This window comes from Sebastes umbrosus, chromosome 12 (genome assembly GCF_015220745.1).
Source record: "Sebastes umbrosus isolate fSebUmb1 chromosome 12, fSebUmb1.pri, whole genome shotgun sequence".
NCBI classification, from domain to species: domain Eukaryota; kingdom Metazoa; phylum Chordata; class Actinopteri; order Perciformes; family Sebastidae; genus Sebastes; species Sebastes umbrosus.
The window spans coordinates 9767064-9790804 of record NC_051280.1 but is presented as its reverse complement, the minus strand read 5'-3'; the positions used below and the strand labels follow the sequence as shown (position 1 = coordinate 9790804).

The following is a 23741-nucleotide window of genomic DNA, read 5'->3' as shown; positions in this document are numbered from 1 at the left end:
TTCGTCGCGTTAAAAAGTGTGCCTTGTACTTAGAGTGCTACATTTTGCACAAGAGGCACAGTCATGCTATCTTTATTCAGTGTATTTCACTACAGGTCTTTTATTTTTGTGCACTCTTTATGTGCAAATCATGCTTCTGCTCCATCATTGCCTGTGTAATGCTGAAATGAATCCAACAACAGAAGGTTTGAGGTAGATAAGGCAGCAAACTCAAGTGCTCTATGTGAGCTACAGTCTACTTTTTCGTATCACTCTTACCTGTATGAATTTATTGGTCTGAAGAGCCATTGCAGTTTGCATGAGCAGCTGTTTGTATTCAATGTCGTTCTTGAATGTGGAAACGTAGATATCACTGAATGGCATGTAGTCCTTGGACAAATGAAATAAAGAAATCAACATCGGAAAAACTATTTCATAAGATATTTTATTTTAATAAAGACATGAGGTAACTATTCTATACTAATTACACATAAATAAATATCCATATAAAAAGGCTCTTCTGTTACCTGTTGACTGGCCAGTGTCTTAGCAGACTCAGCCATTTTGGCGTAGCTTTTGGAATACTCAATATCTGAAAGAAAAATGGTAACAATAAGGAATTATACATGTCTGTCAACTAAAGATTAGGTATATTGTCTGAATAAAAGAATGTGAAGTGTATTTAATCTCGCTGCATAATGCTGGTCCAGAACAAACATCGATTTCACACTTATGAGCTTCAGGAAACTCATTCTGGTTTTTACTAGGGCTGTCAATCGATTAAAATATTTAATCGTGATTAATCGCATGATTGTCCATGATTAATCGCAATTCATCGCAAATTAATCACACATTTTTTTTATGTTCAAAATGTACCTTAAAAGGGACATTTGTAGTATTTAATTTAAGTAAGTATTTAATACTCTTATCAACATGGGAGTGGACAAATATGCTGCTTTATGCAAATATATATATATATGTATTATTGGAAATCAATTAACAACACAAAACAATGACAAATATTGTCCAGAAACCCTCACAGGTACTGCATTTAGCATAAAAAATATGCTCAAATCATAACATGGAAAACTCAAGCCCAACAGGCAACAACAGCTGTCAGTGTGTCAGTGTGCTGATTTGACTATGACTTGCCCCAAACTGCATGTGATTATCATAAAGCGGGCATGTCTGTAAAGGGGAGACTCGTGGGTACCCATAGAACCCATTTTCAGGTCAAGATACCCCTTTGAAAATGGCCATGCCATTTATTTATGCATGTTATTTAACCTCCTTCATGACCAGCTAGTATGACCTGGTTGGTACCAATGGATTCCTTAGGTTTTCTAGTTTCATATGATACCAGTATGTTCACTCTAGTTGTATTAGTGGCGTTAAAACAAATTTGCGTTAATGCGTTATCGCGTTAATTTTGACAGCCCTAGTTATTACATTACACATCACAGTATACTGCATGTATCTTAAGATGAACAAAATGAAGAGGACTAAGTGGATGTAATTATAGATGAAACAAACAGTAAGGCAAACAGGCAAATGGTTTCTGCTTGGACTGTAAAATAAATACAGATTCTGAATAAATACATATCAGCAGGACATATGGGATCCCAATTCAGTTGTAGCCCTACAGGCATGTTATGCTAAATAGTTTGCTTGTCAATACAGTCAGCTGAAGCATAAGCATACATGGACTCTATGATATTGTGAATAAGCATAGTGAAGCAAAGCATGTTAGAGACTGATTTTGAAATCTCAGATGTCTTGCCAAGGCCGATCAATTTTCTGTAATTACTTCCTGAATATAGCAGCTACATGATGTGTAGGAAAACACTGTCTCTGCATTTTGATGAAGTTTGCCTTTAGGTATAAAGGAGTGGAGCTCTTATTCCTGACTGACTGAGCTGAGTTGCCATGACTAAAAGGCAGTAAAGTGTCCACAAACTGTTCTGCCACATCTGACCTCTATAACCTCAATTAACAGTCAAAAGGCTTATAATGACTCTGGGGTCTATTTGCAGAACGTTGCTTCAGTCCTACTGGGTCAGATACAATTTACAGATAACTCTCTTTGTCTTTTTTAAACGGCACTGCAACACAAGATGGGGTGAACTTCTAGGGCTGCCCCCTCTTAGTCCATTTATAATTTTTTATGTTTTTTTCATGCTTAAAGCTTCAGTAGGCAGAATATTTTTGGTATCATTGGGCAAAAATTCCATAATAACATTTCAGCATATTGTAATTCGAGTGTTCTGAGAGAAAACTAGACTTCTGCACCTCCTCATGGCTCTGTTTTCAGGCTTTAGAAAATCTAGCCCGTGATGGGAGACTTCGGCCGATCATAGGTCATTTCAGAGAGAGAGCGTTCGTAGTTGCTGTTCATTCAACAGCTATAAAATTAGAAAGTTTGCTCCGGCTGGTGGGCGGTGCTTGGTATTTCCTCAACATATCTCAACATGGCTGCTGGGTCACAAACCTTCTCTTGTTACAGCTGAACAGTACACTACAAGATGTTTCTGAAAACATTTGAGGTGAGAAATAGGCATTACAGTAATAGAATATTGATTCATATTTGATCAGCTAGTTTGATCGGAGTTCACGAGTGATTGACAGCTCTTCAGAGACGGCAGGCTCCAGTTCAGCTCTGATTGATTGTTTTCCTACTATCTGTGAAATCTTGCAGATGCCGTTAGGAGTACGGAGGACACAGAGGCACATGATTTTTTCCAGATTACCTCTCATGCAATTCTACCTACTGCTGCTTTAATGGTTTATTTCTAAGAAAGTTATGAGCACATCTCTGCTAAACACACGATTTAAATTGGTACTTTTGTGTGATTCTTTGTGGAGAAACTCAGTTTTACAGATCTATCGATTAAATCAACTAATCGATTAGCTGTCAAAATTGTATGTGTGTTAGTCGACTAAGAATTTCTTTGGTCAAGGACAGCTCTATGAATTTTTACCACAAAATCCACTTCAGAAGATATCAACCGTCACATCCGTTCCCATAATATCTAGTATAATGTCCTAATGCAGTAACCCTCTGTTTTCCAAGCCAGTGCACTGTGAATAGTGTTAATGTCTCACCCATAGCCAGTCGTTTCTCCGTCCAGGCAAGAAGGTCTTTGATATACTTGGACCAGGCCTTGGCGTAGAGTAGAGCCGACTCCACCCCGCTCTCATTCTTCAGCAGGGTCAAGTCAACTGCTTCTTCCCGTGACAACGACACCTCTGGGCCTGGAGAGTCAGCAGAGGAGACACACACATCAAAACAAAGTGAATCGAAAAACACATGGTATCAACTAAATTGTAAAGCGTTGGATTGATGTGACTATCCCAACAGACGTGAGTGGGAGGTACATGAAAAAACACGTTCAGGTCAAAGTTGACAGTGTGGGAGGATATAAAAAGTGCCGGGCATCTTTTCAAATAATACAACAGCATTATTTTCTTTTATTGGTTACACTGTGATGCACACCTCTCCCAGCCACCCGCCATCTGATTTAACACAAACCCCATGTGTTTCCCATCCCACACGGAACTACTCCTAAACAGGCAAGGAATGTCAGATATGTGGACTGAGAGGGGAAAACGAGCAGCTAGCATGAAAAAAGCAGCAGAAATAACAGGGGTGGAAGCAGAGGCTTAGGGTGGGTCTACCTCAGGCATTCAAGAGTCCAGAGCCTAAATCACTCAGATCACTCACCAGCTGACACGCTGGGCAGCCCTGGGCTACAAAGCAACCATTAAATGTGTTGTAAAGCAGCCATTAATAGCTATTATGTTTCAGGATTAATTTATTTTACACATTGCTAAGAAGTAAATGACGGAATGTGAATAACACTTACCCACAAGGTCACTTTTCTCAGAAACATATCCCTCAGGATCCACAGAGAGATTGTCAAAAGACTGTGAAAAAGACATTTTAGATTATAAGGAGGGAACAGCAGACATACAATCAAAGTCAGACATCAGAAGCAGCTGGGTTTTCAACACCCCAATTAAGTACAGAAAGCAAGTCTTTGAGGCTTTTTTAAATGGAGGCGTAGTAAAATTGCTGCTTTAAATGCACCCTTTTGAGAACTGTCAAGTTTGAAAACAAAGCTTTAAAAAGAAAATAGCTGGCCTGAATGCTGGGAAAAGAAAAATGGTTTCTCACCCTGCTTCTCCTGGTCTGGGGGATCCCCAACCCTGAGCCGCTGTCCACATCTCCCATAAGGAAGTCAGAAACTCTGAGGGGAAGATATGTAGACGTATGTAATAAAGTACAGTCTAATGCGGTCAAAATTGCAATCTAATCAGTAATAAAGGGCTTATAGAAATCAAAACTTGGAAGTATGTGGTTGTTTACTCGGATTAAAAAACAAAAAGCAGATCTACAATTTAAAACACAGAAAGATTAAAGATTGGCTGAAGTCAGCCCTGCTTTTTCTTACACAGAACAGTAATAAAAATCTGGTGGTGTTGAAAAGTTATACAAACACTGTACTCACACATTGCCGAATGTGAATGCCAGAGTGTCAATGGATGTGTGTATCTCGCCAAATATAGCTTTTGTGTTTTCTTGGTTCACTTCCTTGAAGTTAACGCCTGTGGAGGGTGACAAAACACACACGAACTTTAGCCAAACTTAAATAACAAACCAGCTTATGCATACTCAATCACTCAACAAATGTATTAACACAACTAGGCCTGATGAGGTGCCACCAATAAAATACACACACAACACATGGACAATAGATCAAAATAGATTCAAAACAAAAAACAATGTGTTAAATGCATTTCTTTTCATTGTGTATCATGTGTATCGCCTCTATAAATGGCTAAAGTTGTTTCAAGTAAGTGTTGACATCCCCCTCAATGACAGACAAAAAGTTAAACCCCCTCTGCAGTTACACAGGTTCAAGAGTTTTAAAGACAACACGATGAAAACAGCTTAAAAACCCCATCGGTTAGAGCAGAAGTAGTTTTAGGAAAATGACTTGTACAGTCCATGTCTTCCCACCAAATCAGAAATGTCTTCTTCCGAAGAGCTTCAAGGATCTTCAAGGATGGTGATTCAAGGAATATTCAGAAACAATCCCAAATTTCCCTTCCTTTGTTCCAGTGTGTTATAATCCCATGGGCCATCTTCCATGTTGATCATGCACAGTACACATTCTTTACTTTGAGATCTATTGACAGCAAGACGTCCAACTATTTTAGAAGCCTGACAAATCTTTGAGAATGCGTGCACAGAGCTTTTCCTGTCAGAGGAGTTAAACTCAGCAAGAAGACATTTGCAGAGAGCAATCAGAGGACCCAAAGACACGGTGAAATCCGACCGAGTACTTCCTGTCTGCCCGCGACAGGAAACACTCACACAGCTTGAGTTCTGCGACATGTAACACTTCACATAACTGTGAAAACACTTACCTTTTACCTCTGTCACCTGACATCGTCGTCTAGTAGCTGGGACCAGAAATAAAAAGCTCTAATCAGTTCCAGTTTTCAGGCTGCTTTCTAGCTTTTGTGCTTCCATTTTCTCTTCATGAGAGCAAATTCGATCCGTGTCAGTGGTGGCTGGGTAATTGTAAATTTCCAACCTACGACGACGCATAGAAGGGTCATGGCATCCTGGGATAAGGGAGGTAACCCCACGATCCAGGGAGACTCTCGAAGACACCGAAAGAGAGGAGACGCCGAGGTGCAAGCTTCCCTGCCGTGCACCTCCCTGGCCCTGAATGCTAGCGTACAACTCTGCGCTGACTTCTTCCTCAGGACATCCTGTGGGTCTCATAACAATGATTCCAGAGCTCTGCCCCCCCTTGTCACGATTGAAATATGGAAACTGCATCATTCAAGTACAGAGGCCATTGTTTTCTCACGCTTGAGCCGTAACTGGGACTATTAGCCCCTGAAAAATGTCTGATAACTTTCTGATGATTCTGGCTTGACATAACTTAATTTCTCTGTGATAGGCCATTAAAAAAATACTAAATATAATAGATGAGAACAGAAAAGAGTATCCGTTATGACTGAACAACGTGCTTGTCTTAGATTAATTACATAAATCTACAATAGGTTTATCTGCATAGGGACAGAAAAATGCCTTTGACATATAAGACTGATTACAGTAAACAAATACACTCCATCAGCTTCAAGCATTTTCCCTAGACAAAGGGGGACAGCGAGCAGGGAAAGAATTTCAATAAGTTGAGGAAGTTGACACGTTTATTGCAGTGCCCTGCAGTTCTTCGGTAGGAGGAGGGGAAAATGAAAACACATCATAAAATGTGACCAGGAAAATAAACCCTGTCTGGGTCTGGTTTTGAACCTCAATGACAGTCTAGAGAAAAGATCATATCTTTGGTGTCACAAACAGAGAGGATGTCTGGGCAAGACAACAATCTATGTCTAGCATGAAACTCTTTGTATCATACAGCTGAACATGTTTTTTACATTAACTGGTTAATTAAAAAGAGTGTTGAGTGAAAATAAAAAAACAATAATTAGGAGAACAGTTTAACATCTACACATAAATGACATTTCAAACTGGTTAGACAACCATGTGTTTGGAGAGGGAGGGAGGAGGATTTCTTTCCAGTATATTCTGGCAGCTGTCCAAATGCCCCAGGTGTCATGAGCCATCAAAGAACAACATGAGTGAGGAGACGACACACTCTGAAGACACCGAGACGCACGAGGCCTGTTATCATCCAGACCTTTGAGTCCTCATCTCTGATGTCTCCCTGATTCATTCCTCTTTCAGCCTCTCCTTTTCAGTCCTCCTCTGGCTCGCTGTCTGTGTCAATATTGTGTTACCTGCCGGCCATTAGGGACAGTCCAGGCATGGTGTGTGTTGATGTGAGGCACCCCCTTGTGGACAGGCAACTTTCCAAGTGTCCACTCTTCAACTAGTTATGGAACTATTGTATTTACTGCAGGATTAAATGGAAGGGCTTTCCTTATAAAATAGGAACAATGGCACACTGCACTGCCATAATGTACAATAGCACCATCATTTCATCGGTGTTAGGGTATTTATGGATATTTTTGTGCAATTCTAGCATAATATAATGGTAATATTCTTTCCTGAAAGTGATAAAGCCACTATACCCACATATTTTGGAAAAACCTTGATTGAGCGATAGTATTTTTGTATTTACGGATGAACCAATCCAACTTTTTCAATCTGCTCAAACTGAGTACCGATCCAATACAAATGCTTTCTTTTTCTCAAACAAGTAAGATCTGTATGCCTCACCGCACAGAACTCATAGTAATCAAATTTATGTGAGTTAACATGAGATCAGGGATTACTGTGCCACAATGATATGCCGGCTGTAACTGAATGAATCTAACGGATAGAGAATAAAACTGAATTTTCTAATGACATTGACAAAGGAACTGTATTTACTCTGGATCACTCACATCTTGGCAGATACCAATCTGCTTAATAAGTTCAGTATGAGTGCAGATAATGATTCAGTGTATTGGATTGCTGCATCACTATTTAAAAATTAAATTTTGATAGTAATCAAAATTTAATTTTTTTAGTACTTAAAGGAACAGTGTGTGACATTTCGGGGGATCTATTAGCAGAAATGGAATAAAATATTCATAACTATGTTTTCATTAGTGTATAATCACCTGAAACTAAGAATTGTTGTGTTTCCGTTTGCTTAGAATGAGCCCTTCATATCTACATAGGGAGCTGGTCCTCTTCACAGAGTCCGCCATGTTTCTACAGTAGCCCAGAATGGACAAACCAAACACCGGCTCTAAAGAGAGCCTTTTGTGTTTTTACGTTACCTGAAGGCCACCGTAGTTCTCTGACACGCTTGTGAGTGCAAACCGTGGTACCGCCAGTCGCCGTTTGACTTCCGTTGCTCCTAAAGTAGTGCTATTATGGTAAGGATGGCCTCTGAGCGAGGTGAACGGTGTTATCACGGTTTTGCACTCAGCGGCTCACGTTACCGCAGTCCTGGAAAGGGAGGAGTGAGCGGCGGGGTACTCAGTTAGCTGCAATCGGCAACCAAGACACTAGATTCCACCACATCCTACACACTGTACCTTTAAGAACATTTTGGGAATTTTAGGAAACCCATTCAGTTTATCATAGGTGTTTTACCAGGCTTAATAGAAGTCATATAAATCTGTATAAATGATAGAAACCTTCAGTTATTCAAAGAATATGCTCGATGCCATGGTGTCATCTTTCCATCCCGTCACCGTCTGTCCTGTAATTAAAGTTACTCTCAATCATGCCAATAATTCCTTTGACTGATCCAACACTGGATCTCTTTTGTTTCCTTTTTGCATTCTAAACATTGTGAAAGCACTACTCAATGGACTACAGATGCAGACATGCATTTTTAAGAAGTAGGTCACAACTCAGATATTGAGATAGGGCAGGTGAGCTGAGACAAACACACACGTCACGAAATGGGGAAAAGAATGAAGACACGAAGATGTGTTTGACCGACAAGCAGCCCGCCAATGGGGCCTCCGCGGTCACTGAAATATGGAATGCAAATTACAGTCATGTAGGGGACTACATGGCTGTGGAGATTCTTGTGTGCAAGTCTAGTGAATAAATACCCTTGCAATGAATCAAGTTTCTAGCAGACTGAACTCGTGAGTTGAGATTCCTTTTGTTTGTATTCGTTCAGAAGACAGGAAATGGATCTGTTGCTGCAGGAGTAATAACTTCTCATACTGTGAACTTTCAGAAACAAATCTCCAAGCCAACACTAACCAAGAACAGACCAATAAAATATTACTGCAGGGCATTTCCCACACTAGTCTGCAAGACTGACATAGGCCCAGTAATGCAACTATGAGATTTCACGCTAAGATATTTGAGCACCTTTTTACCTGTATGTGTCTGTCTGTGTGCGTCCATGCATGCTGGTGAGTAATTACTGACCTTTGACCTTGGCAATGACCGTGCCAGCTGCTCCCAGGATGTCCGCTGAGTTGAGGGTCTGGTGTTTGCTGATGACGGCCTTGAGGACGCGGAGTAACTCTGCCAAACGTTCCTGCACCATCCCCTGAAGACCTTCCAGATTCTCTGGAAAAAAAAAGAGAATGCACAAGTCAGTCAGCCAGGTTAAGTCATGTAAGTATCAAGACCTTGACAAGACTAATAAAAACTTAACCCTCTGAGACCCACAATAGACCCATTTTTTGTCTTTTTTAGGGGGGAAAGGGGGTCAACAGTAGATGTCACATAGGAGTGGTGTACATCATCTGACAGCTGGGAACCTGGAGATTAATTTGAGATGCAGCTCAGCACTGTGTCAAGTTGTTCACCCCTGTGAAAATTGCCATGCCAGTTTTTTCTTGCCAAAATTTAACCTAACTTTGGAGCATGTCAAGCTAACATGACATGGTTGTTACCAATGGACTCTTTAGGTTTTTTAGTTACCTTCACTCTAGCTCTAAAACTGAACCTGCTACAGCCTCTGAAAGACAGTAAAGTCGGTCGGGATCATCCGCGATCCCGTGGGTCTCAGGGGGTTGATTAAATCCGAAATCCAACTACCATGTACAATTTGCAATCACACATTTTCACCTATTAGTCACAGTCACCACCATAACACTACACTTTGAGTCAAAGGTTAGCCAGTGTCAAATGAATTCTTGGCATTCCTTTAGTCTTAGACATACACGTTACTTGGCAAATACTCTGTCATTATGAAACTATGACACATTGATGGCATATTTTGTCTAATCCAGACAATTTCCCTCAGGGCAAGTGTTATGTTTTATCTGTCTGCATAGTTGTGACACCAGATGAAAAGTAGAAGATGGTCGTGGTTGACAGACAGTGACTAAATCAGTTGTTGCAGCATAAAACTTCTGTGATGAAACTTCTTTTCAGCTTCTTCCAGGCAGACGGTGACACCATGTTCAACGGAAAAGGCATGTGTCTAGTAAACAGGTCACACTGTGTCAGTCACGGTTATAGTACTCACACAGGTGGAGTTGATGAAAACAGAAAGGATGACGTGCTTTTTGTGCTTTTGTGGTCGCAAGCGAGGCCGAGTCAAACTTGTACTTGTTGAGAAACATCCCAGTTAGCACAAAAGATGTTATCTGTGCAACAGCCACACAGTGTCTTTCAATATCTTTGAGGCCTGCTACAAGCACTGAATAAATACAACTGTGGTGCAGAGTTGGAGTACGACACAATTTATAAAATGCAACCGCATAAAAGGGCACTTATACTAAATTATGAGGAAGAACTAACATTTAAGAGGTGACTGATAGAGGCAAACATGGTAGCTATTATGCAAGCATACTTTTTCTGCAGCAATCAGCAGACAGTGTGAGCGGCAGAAAAAGAGCTGAGGAAGATCTTGCATTTTTCTGTGGTGTGGTTTTAGAAGATGACACTTGAGGGGGAACAGAATGTACAAAATGCTTTTAGATTACATCCATCCCTTTATTTTGCCAACCATATCACATTCTAGCAGTCACTCTGCTATGAGAGGTATGCCTTTCCTGTATAACCACGCAAAAGAAGTGAGTGGTAGTACACCATTTATCTGTATTTATGGGTTTGAATGAATGCGCTTCTTCACAAATTTATAGGTCCTCTGTGTTGATTTTTCCACAGCATTCCTACACTTGTCACTTTACAAGACACGGGAAATCTCTGTTGGTCTGGAGGAGCTGCAGCATTTATTTCTGCACAAACGTCCACTGTACATTCATTAGATATTCTCAGAGCTAAACTAACTCTTCTGCAGTGTGTAGTGTGTGCGCATGCATGTGAGAGCGGAGCGAAATAGCGAGAACGAGTGCGTTGTGTGAGTGAAGGCAAGCAGGCAGGCAGAGGAGCAGAGTACAGCAGAGACTCCGGCCCTGGAGACCAAAGCTACGGTCTCCCCCGCGTCCTGCGACTGCGGACAACACTGTTTTGCAAGACGGGCTTCACTAGATATAACTTTGCGATTTTGGTGCTTCCGTATAGTTTGTGTTGGAGTCTTGTCTGCGAGCGCGCATGGGACACCGACCCGGATTGATTTATACGTGTAAGGAGTTACATACAGTCTCTTTAAGGCTACATCTACACGAATACATTTTCGTTTTAAAACGGATAACTTTTGCTATGTTTAAGCCTAGGGTCCACACTGCTCCAGCATTTTCAAGCTGCTAAAATGGAGACATTTGAAAACGCTGCTGACCCCGTTTTAGTTTTAAAACTTCAGGGTTGTATTTTAGTCTGGATGGGCAGAAACGAATAACTTTAAAAAAGATGACGCAGACACCCACGTTCGCTTCTTCAATTGGGTCTTATCAGTCTTGACGTGTCATTCCCTGATTCGTCCAGCCCCATCGCGTGAAACTTTTTCTATTCTATAACCTGAAACAGCCCTAAAATGCTCATCTGGATGGAGATTTTCATCTTAAAATGCCGCTTTAAAATGATAACGTATTAGTGTGGATGTAGCCTAAGCACTTTGGGAAAATAAAAGCCAAGAAGAAAAACTCGACACACGATGAATCTTGCCCAAACAACAGGAAAGGCAGATCGTCCGTCTCCCGCTCTGATGCAGGCTAATCAGCGGAGGGAAGTTGGCACCAGATAATAGGTGAGTTCATGTCTAACTCACTGCTTTGGAAATAGCAGGGACACCGTCTGGAAACAGAAAAGTCGTCTGCTTTTCATCAAGGCCACCCCACCAGGCAGTAGCATGAGATGAGAGACTGAATTTATTGCAACGTTAAAAGGAATTACAGAGGGCGTGAAAATGAGAGCCTGCGTGTGTGTGTTACCCACTTGACTCCTCTCTTATTCAAAAACACACGCACACACTAATTCAATTGGCTGGTGTAAAACATAGCAGAAGAGACATAATCCGCAACGGAGACATAAGCCCCAGCCATCTGTGACAGTATTTCACAAGAACGACAGGAGAGATTAATATAGACACTAGGCAAGAAAAGATTTTGACAATGAATCACTAGGGAACATAACACAAAGAAGAAATGAAGACACTCTCCAAATATACACAAAATTAAAGGGCACAAGAGCAACACCGGGGTCCACCTTTCTAATTAGAAGCTAACCAACCCCTGTCCCTCGCCCCCCACCCCCTAGGATTATAGAAAATGTGTCCTGTAGAGCAGGGGGGGACTCACCTGCCCCAGGGCGAGAGGTCCCTGACCCTGAAAGACACACTTTGAGGTACCCCTCCCTACTGAGACTGACAAAAGGCCTTCATTAAGCACCCTCCCCTTCCTTTTAACCTTCCTTCAGTTGTGGTCATCGGGATATTTTTGGTAGCTCAGCAGCGTTTGAAGATTTGTCATATAAAAGACATGTGTGGTTTGTCCATTAGCATATGAGAGCCAGTCCTAATGAGGTCCACACCTGAGAATTAACACTTAGCATTACAGAAGTGGAGTTAGGATCGCCCATTTCCCTTTCCTCTGAAGAGAGAAGGATTTAATTAGACTAATCTGTTCTTCAGAGAAGCGAAGGGGATACAAATTGTGAGGAAATAACAATAGCTGTGATGTTGTGGCAACAAAGACAGTGAGGGATGTCCCGAGCCAATCTGCTGGATTGGAACCGAAGCCAATCAGGGCATTTTTTTTTCATGGAATGGTATTTGCTGTATCCTTTGTTTACTGTCACCCACTGCCAGCTGTCAAACATGATCCACTGTGCTTAAACACTGTAATGGAGTGGCACAAAAAAAACAAATAGCAGCCAGCAATTTTAATTAATGATATACACACTGACAGCGACCTTCAGCGAACAAAGCCCATGTTCACACTAATGAGAGCAGAGCTACATTATCTATCATGTGTATCGACTTTAGCAACACCTCAAAAGTACTGAGGAAGAGAGGCTGTCCAAATCTTGTGTATATCTCCTGCAACAAATTACACTTCATGTAGTCTACTATACTTTTTATGCAGAGATGTCAAACATTTTCAAAATGCTTTCCTAGATCTAGTCTTAAAGGGGATAGTTTGGGTGTTTGGAAGTGGGGTTGTATGAGGTTCGTAGTGATACTCCATAGTAGGTGTATTACTTATAGTGGATGATGGTCGGCACGCCCCCAGCATCAAGAAACAGACAGTAGCACCAACAACGGAGCAAAGCAATACAGTGAGAGAGCATAGATAAGTTTCACTTTCAGTTCAGTTCCCTGTCAGAAAGGGGAAGGAAAGGGCTGTCTGACAGCAAGATAAAGCGGTGAAAATATTTTAAATATAGCGTACACTTAAACAGATATAATTTCTTTTAGGTGGCTAAAATTCGTTTTTCTGCCGTCCCAGTCCACAGCACTGTATTGCTTTGCTCTGGTGCCGGTGCTCCTGTCTGTTTCTCAATGCTGGGGGCACGCTGACCGTCACCTACTGTAGGTAATACACCTACTATGGATAAGTGCCTCATACAACCCCACTTCAAAACACCCAAACTATCCCTTTAACATAGGCCTACTTGGGCTAATCACGCACTATGCTGCTGTTATATGAAGGAAAATATAAATGGATCATGACAAATATCAGCAGAAACTACATTTGAATCCTTGATTGTTGCTTCCATGTAGTTTGTGTTGGAGTCTTGTATGAACAGCGTAGCAACACGCGAGCGCGCATGGGACACCGACCCGGATTGATTTATACATGTAAGAAGTTACAAATAATCCCTTTAACAAAAAACTTATTTCGGTACCTTTTTGTCAAATACAGGACTACTACTACTACATGGCTTAACCTCCACACTGTGCATGTGTCAGCACAGTCTGTGTGCAATTAGGCTACTTAGATCATTGTTAATTCTTCACCCCTAAAAACCCAGATTAAAAAATGCAAACAAAAGAATTATATTTACCAATCAGAAACGGGAATAAAGTTATCAAAACAAGGTCATATTCTGTGTGACAGCTCATACTGATCGCCACCATTGTTGCCCTTTGAATTGTGTGAGAGGATCTGTGCTCACTGCAGCATGAGACAGCTGAGAGAAAGCTGGTAAAAATCAGTGGTGAGTGGTTTTGTCACAACAATGGCATCAAAAAGCCCACTAGAAATTTGCAGCCAATTGTGGGGGCCATGCCATTGTTTTGGTAGAGATAACAGCACTGAGGCAGAGAGTCGGGCCATATTGTTTAAAGGAGGACCCCCTGCCAACGCCAACGCAGCTCAAGGCTGCCTTGTCTTTCTTTACAGTGGTGGGATGAGACGGTGTCCCAGCCACGCTTCACGCTCGGTCTGCTTCATTTATTCTCTGCAACACCAAGACCTCCCTCCCTTTTAGGAAAATAAAGTCACAATGAAAAATAGTTGTTGTATTGTGAAAGAGTGAGACTGTTGCCCAACAATACGCAATAATCAAACAAAAGAAATACAAAAACCCCTCGACAAAAAACAAATGTTCACATTTAAGACAGTGGAAACATCAAATGTTTGACATTTAAATTAATAATTATCAAGATAGTTGATTGACAAATCTTTTTTAGTTGTTTCAGCTCTATATCAGAGTCTCTCCTGGGATGTTGCAGCAGATCCATCACATACCTAACAATCATACTAGTCATGCTTCTAGTCCCTTTTTTGATACACAACTCCTGACAGCTGAGTGCTGAAAATACAATTATGGTAAGTGGGTTTAGCTCTAACTGTACAGAACACTTTGTTAATTCAATTTGGAATAAAAAAGTCACCCGTCTGGCAGTTTAAAGGTTTCTATATTTACTTTCTCGCAGTAAAGGTTTTCATCAGTGTTCCATGACGTAACCACAAAAAAGACCATACCACTAGATTTATTACCCTGGGCCTCCGACATCTCTAGTCTAGTTTGCAATGCAACGTGCATAATAAAGCCCAAACATCAAGTTTGAAACAGCTCTGCTACTGGGGTGCTTTACTTCACAATATGCAATGAGAGCTCAGCATGCAAACAGATAGAAATCAATGACAGAAATAGCTCATATGTGTAACAAAATTCATTATACAATCATCTGCAAACAAAACAAAAAAGGTTTATCCGCATGTCCCCACGTGTTGCACTTTTAAGTCTAACTCCAAAACTAAACCATAAAATTAAGTATATATGGATGCAGAGCTGCAACGAGTAATCAATTACTGATTCCCTGATTTTCTAGCTTCTTAAAAGTGAATATTTTATAGTAAAATGTAATAGTTTCTTTATTCCTCTATGGCCGTAAACTCAATATTTTTGAGCTATGGACAAAACAAGACATTTGAGGACGTCATCTTGGGCTTTGGGAAACACTGAACGCCAGTTTTCTGACATTTTATATACCAAACAACTAATAATCAACAGATTAATAGACAATGAAAATAATCATTAGTTGCAGTCCTATATGGATGAGCCACTTGTGTTCTTTAAATAATATCAATGATTTTGCCCAGGTTCATCATGGATTACACCACCTAAAATCTATCAGTAGTCAGTCCCCGTAGACTTGAAAGGTGGCTGTAAAAAGTTGGCAGCTGCAAATCATGTCAATGGATTCCACTAGTGACCAGTTTCCACATGGAAAAGAATGAATATAGACGTCAAGAGACACTGCTCAAACTACTCATCCAGAATAATCCACTTCACTCATATTTTTGCCAAAATATTGCTAAATACTCAAAACACATATTATGTTTGAGTGTCACTTTTAAGCAGGTTTAAGTGGTGACTCAACTCAAGCACAATACAGAAGCTCAAACATTTGGCTTCTAAATTAGTGTCTCCCCCTTATATTGTTATGTGCGGGGGTCCCATTGTGTCTAGCAAAGCTCATTGTGTGTCTGGTGCAGAGAATGACCAATCTAATCCAAATCTTCAGGTGGCCTGACAGAGGTTACAGCCTCTACTCCCCCCACTGATAACAACAGGCAATCAACTGGCCTGTCTGGACACGCGATCTGCCCGACATGAAACAAGCCACGGCAGTGACACATTGCTGCTTGGGAAACAGCCGAAGGGCTTTACCGAAAGGCCGAGGAGGCCAGGGTTCTCCATCAGCATCCCTCCTCCTCCTCCTCCTCTTCTCTGGAAAGAGGGTGGGTAACGGATTTACACCTGTAGCAGCAGAAGATTTTCCGGTTTTCTTTTAGATGCGTATCCGTCTACCTCATTCCGGGATAGTGACGCATTGCTGTCTGTGGTGACTTAGTCATCACCCCAAATGCTCCCCTACAAATGGAAACGGACTCTTTTTGTCCACCTGGACTAAATAAACTACACTCAGATTATCCACAAGTCCCTTCAATGACAAAGCACAAGGCCAGAAAACATTAAATACTCATTGTAACAGACTCTGCTTGCATTGCTGAGCTGCCTGCAACCTGATCTGCAACAGGTGGAATTGTTTGGCCAGGAAACTATCTCCAAACACTAATCCCCCCCCTCCCAAACAAACGCAGCATTGCTGGGTGCCTCTCTGTCTTTCCCATGCCTTGTTTGGAGACAAAGTGGGCCCCAGACATCACACAGACAGTAAACACTCCATAAACAGTTACCTGCTCCCAGCCTATTAGTGAACTACCCTCTGTGAGGTCTGGGCTTCACAGGCAGGCTTTGACACTTCATTACATGTTTGGGGGGACTATACAGCAGGTGCATGATAAGACTGCATTCTTGAATCAACACACTGTTTACCACAGGGTATCAGGTACACAGGGAGGCGAGACAAAGCAGAAAAGGACAACAGGAAATAAAAGCTTGTACACATTAATCACTGCCTAAAGATTCCAGTCCAAACCATAGAGTTTTAGACCATTAAGATAGTAACTATTCTACTTTGATGTCTCTTTTTACTCTTATAATACAAAATAATAACGGTAATCCTGCAACGTATCCTCGTACAACTGTTCGTATGATATCTTACAAAGAAGAAGTTTTTCCTCATTTTTCGTGCGTTTTCCAACAAATGTCCGGAAACACGTGACGTATGTGTCAAATTCCGTTCGTTACATGCATACAGTCTTTACAAAATAAACTCCTGTCTTCATAGGAAACCACTTAGTTAAGTTTAAGTAGCAAAAAGTACATTTTTTGTTTAGTCCAAACCAAAAATGTTCCTAAAGACACAAAAATATTAAATTTACTATCATACAAGATGAAGAAAAACAGCAAATCTTCACTTTTCAGAAGCAGGAATGAGACAATCTTTGGCATTTTTGCCCGAAAAATGACTCAAATCGAATAATCTACCAAATTGTTTCAATTCTAACTGTTATGCTGTTATGCCACCAGGAACATAGAAAGGCTGGCCGAGGGATGGCTTCACCTTGAAAAGTTGTTAGTACAAGGTTTTGCAAGTGAACCTCCACCGACCTGAAGGAATGATGTCACTACAGTTATGGGAATGTGAGTTATGGATATTACTACAGAAATGACTCATTCTTTCAGACGTGTGAAACAGAGGATGTAAGACTTTGCTGGGACAGGCATAATTATGCTTTTGTTGTGTCTCTCTCGCTGAGCAAGCATACCATTAGCTGTTTTTGGTATTCTACAAAAAAAAACAAGTCTGACTAACAAACCAGCATCACAAGCCTCAGCCCCCTCCTCTCTGCTCCGGCCTCATCCACGGCTGTAAATTTCAGCAGGTCGGGCCCAATCGGCAGCAGTGACGTCCCCCTGCTAGCAGGAGCTCCACTGGCCAATCCACCCCTCGCCATGACCAATCTCCTACACAAACATCCACAGCCCATAACCATAAATCCCACCCCAGGAAACACACCCCGACCACAAGCTTGCACAAAAACATCCTTCAGCATCACAGGGGAAAGTTACTGCCCAACAAATCTCTCCTTTCTTTCTCCTAAGAGCAGCAGGCCATTAAACTATTATGTGGCAGAATTCGTCTTTTCTCTCAATTGAAGGCACCACCCGCAAGGGTCCACTTCAGCTGGCACAGGGGCACTTGTGAGAGAAGGGGAGATATTTGTGGTAGCTATTGCTGGGTATGTTTTTAGAGAGTGGTGGCCAGTAAAAAAGGGTTTTAAATTGGTTGAATTTTGAAAATTGGCCTCCTTCTTCAAGAAAAGGATGGAAGGAATAGAATGCCAGCATTTACTCTAATAGCTGAATAAAGGACATAGATTTTATAATTTGCAATTGACCCTACAACACTAAACATTTCCAGTCATCACAGAACTGCAACACAAACCTTTTTGAGCAGAAAGAAAAACAAGTCCATGAATAAACAAGTGTATTACAATCAGAAGCAAGGTAAACAAGTCCCTCTAAGACACAACCAAACCAGCCTTTTATCATATAGCCTACTCTGCCCTTCTGACAACAACACAGATACAGACTGGTACTGGGAAACACAGAACAATGCAGTTTAACTGGAGTACAGCCAGATCTTATCAGAGTGTCATGGTGACACCAACAGTTGGGAAAAAAGCCACAGTTTTCATAGTGAAACAAGGACTTGTGTGTCAGCTAGACATGTACCTCCTCATTTTAAGACATTTAATACCTCTACTCACATATCACTACACTCACTGTATGCAGAGCATTTTCTGTTTATCTGTGGTAAATAAGCGTTCAACCTCATGCTCTGCAACTATGCTGTGAGTTGTTTGTTCTACCCCGAAGTGGAACTGTAAAAGACCTAGTGTGAAGTGTTTTTTTCTTTTCCACCTGAGACTTAAAGGCTAAAATAAGCAACCCAAACTCTCTTGAGCAAAGAAACATTCACGGAAATAGAGTTTCAGACAATGTCCTGATGGCTATCTGTTGTTGTAACAAAAGCCATTTAAAGTTAAAACCTCATCCTGTTGGCCTGTACACTATCTATAACTACCACCACAATGCATTACTCAACACACATTCCTACTTTTTTTTGTTGGCTTGATAATGAGGACAAACCACAGTTTGTTCTGTTTCAGCACATTTTTAAAATACGATGCATTTCTGAGTGAAATGTACACTTGTTCTGCTCCTGTGTGGTCACATAAATAAAAGCAAAACAAGGATGTAGGAGGATGACGAAACAGGGCTTAGCACATGAGCTTGTGCAACAGAAGCATTTTGTAGAAAGACTCTTCGTAGTTGACAAAGAGAAAGATCAAATTCTTCCAAATAACAGTTTTGTCCTGTATAGTTGATATAGTTTTATGGTTGTGATTCCCCCAGGGTCATTCAGTAAATGCATATAATCAGAAATATTCTACTGGCATGTTTACTCTGTTGCAAGGACTGAAATATTTCCCTTGGATTCCATAAAAATAGGTATCAAATTTCCACTTTTCCCAACCTGAAAACTTTAAATGACAGACAACCTTGGCTGTATGGCCTCTGGCGAGTAGTATTTATGACCACAAATCTAAGCTGAATTTATTTTTAGGAGAGTTTTCAAAGTCAATCCGCCTCACACCTACCATTAGTCTATTGAAGGCACTATAGCTACAAGTGAACATTTGTTCTAAAGGAATGCAGAGTATGCAGGAGAGTGGGGGGATGGGAGGGGGACGGCAGCTCGGCTGTGTGTGGAGGACTCCTTTTTCATCCTGATTAAAACCATTAACCAAGCTGTCTTCTGCGTAGCAATACACGCTTAAATACAAATTTCAGAATTAAGAATATTCTGACATTTGTATTGCATTTCTCTTTTATTATATTTGCCCTGAAATGCTGCACAAACACTATTCTTGTAATATTATTGCTATTAAATGCTTGTAATGTTGACATTAATCCACACTGTGTGTGTGCTTGAGTTATTCCAACATAGGAAAAGGTTTGACTACATTGTTAATAACAATTAAATACTGATACTACAAGATTTACTGAGTGGTTTGATGCACCATTATATAATTGTGTTTTCTTGCAGTTTTTGAAAATAGACATTTGTGGGAACTGGAAAATGTTTAAAGTCTGTTTTGTGACTACAGGCTTTGAACTCGTAGTCAAAGCCCTGCTGTTTTTTTTTTCTACCGTCCCCCCCCTTCCTTTCAAAACAATATTGATGATTTATGTTAGACTATCCGTTGACAAAATGACATGTTAGTTTGTTATTTACCATTTTGGGGTCAAAATATACAACATGGTTAAACAATCTAATAAAATTTTGAGTGTGAAGCCAATCGGTGAGAGGTTAAGGTTCATTTGGAACGTGCGAGTGGACAAAGATCATCTTGGGACAGCATGGGGACGGGGACAGGGGTCACTTGCTCAGTCAAAACTAATACAGCCACTCACATTCTTTTCTTGGGTTACATTCTTTGACAGCTCGACTATTGTTAGGCAACAATTCTTGCGAGCGCTGTAACCGAGGGCCCAGTTATGAGGAAAAGTGTAAATCTACACCACAATCTGACCCTGGGGGATATACAAGTGTGAAGTTGTGGGCGTGAACGTGGTGGGTCTAGTCAACTCAAGCTCACGGTCACTGACGGAGTTCCCCTGTGGGTTTCCGTCAACCAAACAGTCTGTGTGCATGTGCCTACGGCTAAAAACTGGCGGGTGTCCTAAGAGGAAAAATAAGCATCTTCCAAGCTAAAGTTTTCTCTGTATGAGGAGCTACGAGACACACACTGAGGGGAAAACAAACCCGCCAGATCCTAACAGGCGCACGCCCTTCAGCAGGAAAAGCATTGTGTCGGTTTCACACAGTACTCCAGTGACAGACCTTTCCAAATATGAAAAGAATAACTCGAGAGCTAGCATGTGCCTCGCTAACCTCTTCCCCACTTCCCTAACTGCTTTGTTCCTGCAGCTTTCCTCAACCACGCTGTTGCTGTCAGGCTGTTTCCCTTTTCAAACAAAAAGCTAGCACATGCTGCTAATCACACAACAATAACACTATGGGCAGAGACAAAGCAAAGTGTAACCCTGTCTTAATACTGCATAATACAAATAACATCTCCATTAATGATACTGTTAGCCATTGAAGAGGTACAACCATGCTGGCATGTAAAAATGCAGCTTTTCTTACAACGTCACGTGTACATGAAAGGTCATGTGATATGCGTTTTTAGGCGTGGTAGTATGGACGGAGATTCATTCTGAAACGGCCCTAAAACGTCCATCTGGACAGAGATCATTTTTGTCGGGGACTAAAGGGACAAAAACATTTAGGTTATTGGAATATTTTCTATAAGGCTATATAAAGACCTGTGTCATGTGAGCCTGTTCACCTGCTAAAGAAAAAAACATTCACAGGTGATAATCAGCATCAGTCTTTAAGAGACAACTGCCAGGATTGCTCCAGTGCCAGCAAACAAGAGCCAGACCGATCACTAACAATGCTCAGGATGATGTACAGCATATGGGGCTCCTGTTACTCATGCTCAAATGCTTAAAACTTCAGTCTCTAAATAACACTTCAGTTCAGAGTCAGAGATGATACATGTCTTATTTTCCTGCTTGCTAGCTTTAAAGTGATATATTAGTTTTGGTTTACGGTTAGTGTCTGTCTCAGATCATTGTGTATATTTAAAGCTAGGAGGACTGTTGACTTGGATTTGATTAAAAACCATCTTCCACCAGTCTTTGTTACTAATTAGTAATAAAAATGACTCAATGTTTACTTTTGACTGCACACATTATAGTTGCAGCATCTTGCATAAGCCGTTCCACCAAGCTGCTTGTGTCAATAAACCACTAATCCAAATGACAAATAGCGGAACGACATTATAGGGTCATATGGTATGATTTCATCCTCACCTGCTCAATAAGAGCTGTTGTTATCGGGGAGGCGAATATCCCAAATGTTTTTGTGATGGCTCAGAGCAACACTCAGCATGACGCAAGCCAAGGCTTATACTCACAGAGGCCTCACTCCTCCAGCCAGAGGAATGGCTAAACAACTCACTCCCACTACCAGACCTGTGGTTGGACCCCAGCATGCGTGAATGTGTGTAGGTATGTGCCTTTTAGCAGAACAGCAGGAGTAGAAGCAGTTGTAGTAGTAATAGTGGAAGTCTCACATTATTATTCCACAAAAGGAGATTCCTCCATCAATGAAACAACTACAGTAACTAAGCTAAATCAGAGGTTTGCTCCCATGACAAGGTAGAATATATTGCTACTATACCATAAATAAACATATAACATTAGTGCTCAAATGATTAGTTAATTAATTGCTAAGTAAATTCTTAATCTTTAGGTTTTCAACTGGAGAAAAACTAGCAATTTCACAATGTCACTTTTGTTCTGGGATCCTTCATTTTTGACAATTTATAGAGTAAATGATTACTGACTAAAAGAAATATACAGAAGACATGACACACAGTAAGTCACTACCAGTGTATATGCTACTGTGAAGCCTTGTTAAACACAATGTGAGCATTTGTGTGGGCGGAGTGTTTGTGTGGCTTTGCAAACAAGAGCAAAGCCATCAAAACCAAGTGAGAAAAACCGAGAGAGTATGTAACCTGTGTCTGCTCTGAGGTCTGCTGTGCTTGTGTGTGTGTGTGTGTGTAGAAGAGTGTGGGTTTGTGTAGTTTTTAAGAGGCTAACAACACTGCAAGCGCTCCAGCATGTTAGTGGTGAGGCTGTTATCGCACTATAAGCTGACACTCCACAGGTGGTTCTCGCTGTCTGTCATGATGATGGCAAACTTTTGGGCTTTAGTTATCTATCTGTAACATCGCAAAAACACACAGAGCCTCCCTGGACGTTTAATCCTTTACGGTGTCATGAGTGCAAGTGTATTTTGTGGGTGTTAGCACAGAAGGCATCAAAGCAGAACAGGGACAGTGTTGGTGGTGTGATATACTACCTATGAGTCAAAGAAAAATGTTCACTGTTTAAAAAGCTGTTGGTGTGTTTAGCAACTGTGAGTCCTGTGGACAACTGGCCAAACAAAGACATCTTGTCAATACATTCACAGTGTATCTACAATGGAATTTGCTAGCAGAGAATTTTAGCTATCTATAGCATCATCGGCTCCTTTCTAAACAAATCGTCTGGGGGGAAAACCATTATAGAAGAGACAGAGATGTCTTCTCCACAGACAGTAGCCTCTCCTCTAAGTGAAAGACTTACTCAAGTGGAAAAAGTCTTGCTCTTATCATGCTATGGATATGGCTCTCTTGACCATCACCTGAATGCAGCACATTCCTTACACTATCTTGGGTTTGCTGAAAGTCTGATATGTAAGAAACCCCAACTTGAGTAAAAGTAGGCGAGTGGAAAGTGAAGTAAACACACAAAAATATGCAATTATACTGTTATCAGTATATAACGCATAGCTCACACTGATGAATATGCAGCATTGATTATGGGTAACAAGCATCCAAAGGTGGATTTGCTTTCTTCAGCTATGTCATTTTATGGTCTTCCACGTCCCTCCTGCACAAACACCTCCACATTCCAGCTGCCCCTGAACTCACCTCTAAACTGGAAAGCCTCCTTGAGGCTGAGCAGCACATCAGCGAACCCCCGTACATCATTCACCAGGTGCATTACATACTGCGGATCCACTCCTGGTGCCCCCACCAGGTGAGACGTTAGTCCCATGCTGCTCAGAGGATTGGGATTCTTGGAGCTGCGGCCCATGTCCCAGGTCTTCGTGGATCCAGCAGACAGAGATCCTGTGTGGGGCTTGGAGAGATGTCGTGGCAGACCCTGGGTATGCTTAGTCCCACCGGCACCACTGCTGCTCTTCCGTAACATCCCAGCAGCCACTGTAGCTGCCACCCTTTACAAGGGGTACAGCAGGCCAGCTAGCCCCTGAACTTAACACGCTGCCCTGGTCCCTGGATGGCTGAAAGACACAGAATGATGGGTGAGGATGATGTGTGTGATTGTGGGTGGGGGGGGT

At 41.3% G+C, this 23741-nt stretch overlaps 1 protein-coding gene across 5 annotated transcripts in view; it reads right to left on the bottom strand.

Moving 5' to 3' along the window:
* The window catches only part of LOC119498348 (rho GTPase-activating protein 29-like), a 38994-nt gene that overhangs the window by 14028 nt on the left and 1225 nt on the right, over positions 1 to 23741 (bottom strand). For 2 of the 5 annotated variants that reach the window (XM_037787146.1, XM_037787147.1), the window contains exons 2-9: positions 23311 to 23684; positions 8906 to 9049; positions 4488 to 4584; positions 4154 to 4226; positions 3843 to 3903; positions 3082 to 3231; positions 507 to 571; positions 259 to 369 (exon numbers count right to left, since the gene is read on the bottom strand). In XM_037787146.1, the coding sequence (XP_037643074.1) occupies positions 259 to 369; positions 507 to 571; positions 3082 to 3231; positions 3843 to 3903; positions 4154 to 4226; positions 4488 to 4584; positions 8906 to 9049; positions 23311 to 23593 (984 nt within the window). In that variant the 5' untranslated portion in view covers positions 23594 to 23684. Of the gene's footprint in view, positions 1 to 258; positions 370 to 506; positions 572 to 3081; positions 3232 to 3842; positions 3904 to 4153; positions 4227 to 4487; positions 4585 to 4999; positions 5314 to 5409; positions 5718 to 8905; positions 9050 to 23310; positions 23685 to 23741 lie in introns of those variants that run through there. The other 3 variants (XM_037787150.1, XM_037787149.1, XM_037787151.1) reach the window with 3 other exon arrangements.